The following is a 6,249-nucleotide window of genomic DNA, read 5'->3' on the forward strand; positions in this document are numbered from 1 at the left end:
ATTTTCCTTTGTTATCCATGAGGAATTAGTTAAAACAAGTTAATCAAATTTTTAATGTGCAAAACAGAATGCTAAATAAAGTGAAGCATCATGAGATAGATGCTTAGCCAACTTTTCTTCTTTATGTTTCGTCATTAAAATTGAAAGTTCATCTATTTAGATGATGAAAAACATAAATGTGAATAAAAAATAGTTAAATATGATTTTATTTTCTGTATATGTGAAATTAGATTTTATTTTTATCTTAATTTTGATATATTTTAGTTTTATATTTTAAAAATAAATTAATATAATTCTCTTAACTTAATTGTATTAATTTTTTTCTTTAATCAGTGTTTTAGACTGATTTTTAAATTATTTATATCATGATTTAAATGTTAATTTAAAGTATTATTTAATATATTTATTCACTAAAATAAAATGTATTAAAATTTAAAACATAAACAAATTTTAATTTTATATATAAATATAGGGATTACTTATAAAAGAAAAAACACTTCAATTTTCATTCTTACCATAATTTTATAGTTATTCAATTTTAATAATTTATAGAATAATATTAATGTATTCTATAGCATGTATTTATGAAAAAGAAAAGTAATTTTTTAACACACTCAAATTTTTTTATATTTATTGATACTATCATTGAATTGAGTCTAATTGGTTCCTCTAATAAAGAAATATTAAATTACATTGATAATCTCACAGTGAGAGGGTGCATAGTGAAAGAGTGAAACAACCCTTCCTTTTGTACTTTGTTGTTTCTAAACTTCCTTCTTATACTCATTCCATTATACTGTGCAGTACCTTCTTCTCTTTCTCGGAGTGGTGAGCAGAATGAGAAGCCAAAGTTGAAGAGGAGAAAAGGGTTTGTGTTGTGAGTGATGAGAGTGTAAGATAAAATTCAGAAGGGGTTACAGCCACAGCACATGGAAGAAGCAGAGAAGGAGTTAGAGAGAAGGAGCAAGTTTCTGAGCAGTTTGATACAGAAGAAGAAGTCCATAGAGCAGCATGAGGGTCTCAAGGTTCATGTCAGAGCTTGTGACATGCCTCTCCCTTTGCAGAACCACGCCTTCCATTATGCACGTCTCCATTTGGAATCTCTGCTACCTGGCACCAAACTGGACAGCAAACTCCTTGCACTTTCCCTTAAAAAGGTTACATATATATTTATATAACTCTTTCTTTTTCTTGTATCTTCTTGGAAAATTTTCAAAAATCTGTTTTTGGGGTCTGATCTTTGACCCATGATGCAAACTTCCAATAGTGTCTGATTTGGAAGCTTTTGGAAAAATGGTGTTATTGGTTCTAAATGTCTTGGCTGAGTGAAATTAGTGACTTTTTGTGACTGAATATTTAATAGAACAGAACTTAGGTGTGATTCCTTCTTTACTTTAAGTACTCTTGTTTAATATAAACCTTTTGTAATGGACATTACTGAGGGAAAATTCTACCTCTGATTTGAGAATCACATCACATAATTTGATGAACTATATTTTTGTTTTCTATTATTTAATATTGACTCTTTGATTTGCCTAGCTCTTATTATTGTTTAGAAATAAATAATGATGTAACATAATTAAGTATATAGCCAAGTTTCTATGCAGATTTTAATTTTGGGTGTTGATATTTGGTCATTTGGGTTAACATCAATGGAATGTGCCTAGTGGATTTCTGCTTCAGTCAGCTTATTGGAACTAACCTTTTTCTGTTTCTTTGCCTTCTACATGGTAATTTTTGTTGTGTGTGTATGTTGTTTTCTCATCCTTGCCAATGGTATCTTGAAAGCACACATGGTTTGGCAATCTTTTGCTTGTATTTTATTGATCATGCTGAAAGAGTGGTTTTTGAGTACTTGTAGTGTTGGAGGAATATTTTTTTCTAATTGCTAACTTTCCAAATCATTCTCTACAAGTCTCTGAACCTTTATTTATGCTTCGAAGTTATTATGGTGGTTCCATTAAGTTTTCTGTTGCTTTTATCTCACTTTCTTCTCAAATGCACCAAAGCCACACATTCTGAGCTTGCAAAAGCCCTTACTTTAATCTGGTGCTCATAATTCACCAATACTAGGAATTTCAGTTCCATTTGCCCTCTGAATCCTTTTTTTTTATTATTATAATTTGAAGTCTCGGGGTATTTTGATAAATAATGTGGTAAGATTTCAGATCTGATGCCATTTTCTGAAAACCTTTTCTTTTTCCTTCTTCTCTTATTAGTTTTCCTTCTCTACAATCCCGAGTTATAAAAAGTAGTAAAGGTTAAGAAAAGACTAGAACTCAAACCAAATAGGCCTTACCTTGTTTGAAGTATAAGACTTGAGCTAAAACGATTTTTCTCTTCTTATCTCAAAATGCTTTTCCACTTCTTACTTGTAAAGGGTACATGGTAACATAAATGATCAACTATGTAAATGTCTTAAACATGGGTTGAATATTCTCTCTTAGTCGTTTTGTTAATGATATCAAACAAGTACAACGTGTAAAGGATGAACTAATGGATAAGGCTCCTACTAAATGGGGTTTGGGGAGAGTAGGTGTATGTCCTCTTTTAGTATATTAAATTAAAGGTTTCAGATAACCTGATGAAGATCCTAATATTATTTGTTTTCTTTGGGAAATTAAGCAACTTATACATGGGATTTTGGCCTTGAAAGGTTTTATTATTCAATAACAAGGTACGGGACTTGAGTCCCATACTGTACGAGATTCTGTAGGATTTATAAGGCCTTTGCCTCTCCAACTACGACAACTAACTTTTGTGGTGTGATTCTTCTTTTATGTCACCACGGGATAATTTTGCAACCTGCAACGCTATCTTCCTAAGCTATTGTTCTACCAAGAATCAAACTAGTGATCATGGCACTTATTACTAGTTCAAAGTTATACTTGATAGTCAGAATACAACTCTATATATTTAACAGAATACCAGTCCAAGTTTCATGATTTGATTGTGACTTGATCAACCTTGGACAATTGATATATCCTGCCACGATATCTTCTAGCTTGCGATGTTTGCCTAAGCCTAATAAAAGGACTACATAGCAGGACCAATGTTAGGATCTAGTATCGTATTCATAAGGCTTGCGCTCTCCAACTACAACATCTAACTTTTGTGGAGTGGTACTACAACCAAGGCTCTTGTACAAGGGATTCAAAGGATCAAGCTTGTACCCTTTAGATAGTAATTTGGAGAGAACACAGTTGTAGTTACAATGAAGTGTTAAAACTAGTTTTTGCATTTGGTTTTGGTCAAGAATGCACGGATTTTTCATGCTAGGAGTTCTATAGCTATTTGTACATTATAGAACTCAGCATGAATGCACAGCTGATCATAGAAAATGGAAGAGCATGTTGCGATGCAGAAAACGTACTTGTTGCAGTCATGAGTAAAGATTTTGTGCAATTGTTGATGTTGTTGACCTCAGGCTTAGTCATTTTCAGTTAAACAGTAAAGGGGGGTATCCTTATGAGTTTGGTATCTTTGTGGTCCACTAAGGATTGCATTAATCTTTTTGCTGTGACTCTCCAAGGTTGCCAAAAGATATTAAGAGTTATAATAAATTGGAAAGTGTGTTAGGTATGTTGGTTGTAAAATTAATAAATAGGCTGCTTGGTATTGGTTTGTTTTTCTGATGAAAATGTTATTTGGTCCTTCATTTCATTGATACGGCCTTCAATGTTGTCAGATGATATTAAAGGTTATTAGAATTCCTATTACACAAACGGAATGGATATCCAGTGTGTCATATGAAATGAACGTCAGTGACATTTTTATTAGTTATGCTTTGGGACAGATTTTACTATTTGAAGATTCTTGAGTGGTGCTTGCTGCATCTATTACTCTCACAATTTTGATTTTTACTCAAAGTTTGTGTGGATTAAAAAGGTTTACTTTTTTTCTTTTCTTTTGGCTCTTCACTGATTTCAAAAGGATATTACTTGAAAAACTATTGCTGACTATTGTCCTTTTTTTTCTCCCTCTTAAGCTATGTATGGTTTCAGTGTAAAACTATAAGTTTTGTTTTCTGGTATGAACAAATTAGATGGCTAATGATAGAAACTTAATGGGTTTTCAGGAATTTGATTCTTCATATGGTCCAGCTTGGCACTGCATTGTGGGTACTAGCTTTGGCTCCTATGTTACACATTCTCTTGGTGGATTTTTATACTTTTCCATTGATAAGGTTTATATCCTTCTCTTCAAGACAGCTGTTGAACCATTGGAGCATTGACAACTTCCACAACTATGAGCCATGTTTCCTTTGGATGATGTATTTTAAAATTTTAAAGCGGCTGATATGTAAAATTAAGTGAAACATTTAAATACTGTATTTTGTGATGTAACTGAAGCACTTTTCAACAAGAAAGAGAGTATTCTTGGATGCAATTTTGCTTGGATTTGTAGTGTGTTAGGTTTCTTAAGAGCAAGAAACTTGGAACACAATTTTGGCTTAAAACTGTTTCTTTATTTTAGAAAACACAACAATTGTACAACACTTTCAAGGAAGCCTGTCTTCCTCCCTCACAAGATGGGCAGATCCTGTCTCAACTACAAACAATATTAAAACTTTCTCCTAACAGAACTCAGTCCCCCTTATATAGCTAAATCCTAGCTAAATCCTAGCTAACTCCTAAATCAACCTCCTAATGTAACTACTTAACCACTCCCCCTCCATATTTTATGATCAATTTTTTTCCCTCTTTTTCTTGACATAAATCCTTAAGATTTTATCATTACTCGCCGACCTCTGAACAACCTTATCTTCAAGGTTGAAATCTAAGAATTGATCCTGTGATCCCGATCTCTCATTGGTGGTAGCTCGGTTGGCTTCCTAAATATCTCCTTTATGCTTTCCTAAGATCTAAATATCTCCTTATGCTTTTCTAAGATCTTCTCAAGTTTTGTGGAATGCAAAGTACAAAGTGAGTTCTTTAGACTCATAACCATCGTTGGCTATCCTCTTAAGTATTGTTTGGACTTGTACCAATTTTTGGCTAATCTCTTTATTATTGTTTAAGTTCATAGCCACTTCTGGCTAACCCATTAAATATTGTTTAGACTCGTTGTCACTCCTTGTTAAGATCAGACGATCCAATATAGTTAAAAGCTAACGATCCAATACATCTCACCAGAAGGACCACTTCATAGTTTTGATGATAACAAACACTCTAAGTAATGTGGATTAATGTCTCATATGTATGTTCATGTAGTTGAAGGACTCTTAATCAAGTTCGTTTTAGTCTCATATCAAACAGTTTATAGGACTTCGTTTTGGGCTTTATCAAACGATGTTTCATACTTCAAATTCAATTTTATTTCATTTCTAATGAATTCAAATTCAATATAAGTTTTTCTAGACAAACAAATATGCTTGAAAGATTTCATAAATGAATAATATATTTGTGATTTGAAGAAATTTAAATGAGCAACCATCTTTTTATCTCTTAATATGAAAAGACACATTGAAATAAGTTATCTTATGCACTTTTAACTATGTTTTATTTCACTTAATTGCAAAATTTGCATATATTACTTGAATTGTTTCCTTTATCATAAATAAATGTGAGAGTGCCCTAATGAATGCTTTGGAGATCTCATCAGAACTTTCCTTTTCGAGCATTTATCATAAAGTGATGCCTTTATATTAGAAAAGTGATGCCTTGTATCTCAAGCCAAGAGGGGGGTGAATTGGATTTTGCTTTCAAAAATTGTTCTTTTGAAAAGCTTTGCAAAATCTGAGTTTTCTTGAAATCAATAACACAAGTATAATGAATCAGCAATAAAAGAGAAAGGAGAGAAAGATCAACACAACAATATATACTGGTTCGGCCAATCCTACATTGAGTCTTCCTTCAACAACCTTAGTTAAAGGGATTCCACTATAATGATAGAGTATACAAGCAAGAATACAGAGATATCCTGATGGAATCCGTTTTTAAAATTAAATAGAGATCCATGAAGGGAGCATCAACTTAAGCTAAGGCTAGGAGATTGGAAGAAGAAGGACTTTCAAGCTTGTTCTTGTTTTTCCTTAAGCCTTAAAAGACATTGGACCTCTCATAAAGAGCCATGGTCAAAGAAGATAAAAGAAGAAGATGGAGCTTCAAAGATTATACTCTTGTAGAGTATCGCACAACACCAACATCTTCATCTCTACGTCTCTATTTGCTTCCGCTACTTCCATTGATCATCATGGAGTCCATCCCTTTGAAGAAGCCTCCTCAACTCATCATGGAGATCATCTTA

General features: G+C 32.7%; 1 protein-coding gene across 1 annotated transcript; it reads left to right on the forward strand.

The window, feature by feature from the left end:
* Positions 1-712: 712 nt before the first annotated feature.
* On the forward strand, positions 713-4,389 carry LOC106768137 (dynein light chain LC6, flagellar outer arm-like). The gene is made up of 2 exons (XM_014653109.2): positions 713-1,157; positions 4,079-4,389. The coding sequence occupies exons 1-2, from the start codon at positions 930-932 to the stop codon at positions 4,232-4,234; spliced, it is 384 nt and encodes a 127-aa protein (XP_014508595.1). The 5' UTR covers positions 713-929; the 3' UTR covers positions 4,235-4,389.
* The last annotated feature ends 1,860 nt before the right edge of the window (positions 4,390-6,249 follow it).

Source organism: Vigna radiata, chromosome 1, assembly GCF_000741045.1.
Source record: "Vigna radiata var. radiata cultivar VC1973A chromosome 1, Vradiata_ver6, whole genome shotgun sequence".
Classification (NCBI taxonomy): domain Eukaryota; kingdom Viridiplantae; phylum Streptophyta; class Magnoliopsida; order Fabales; family Fabaceae; genus Vigna; species Vigna radiata.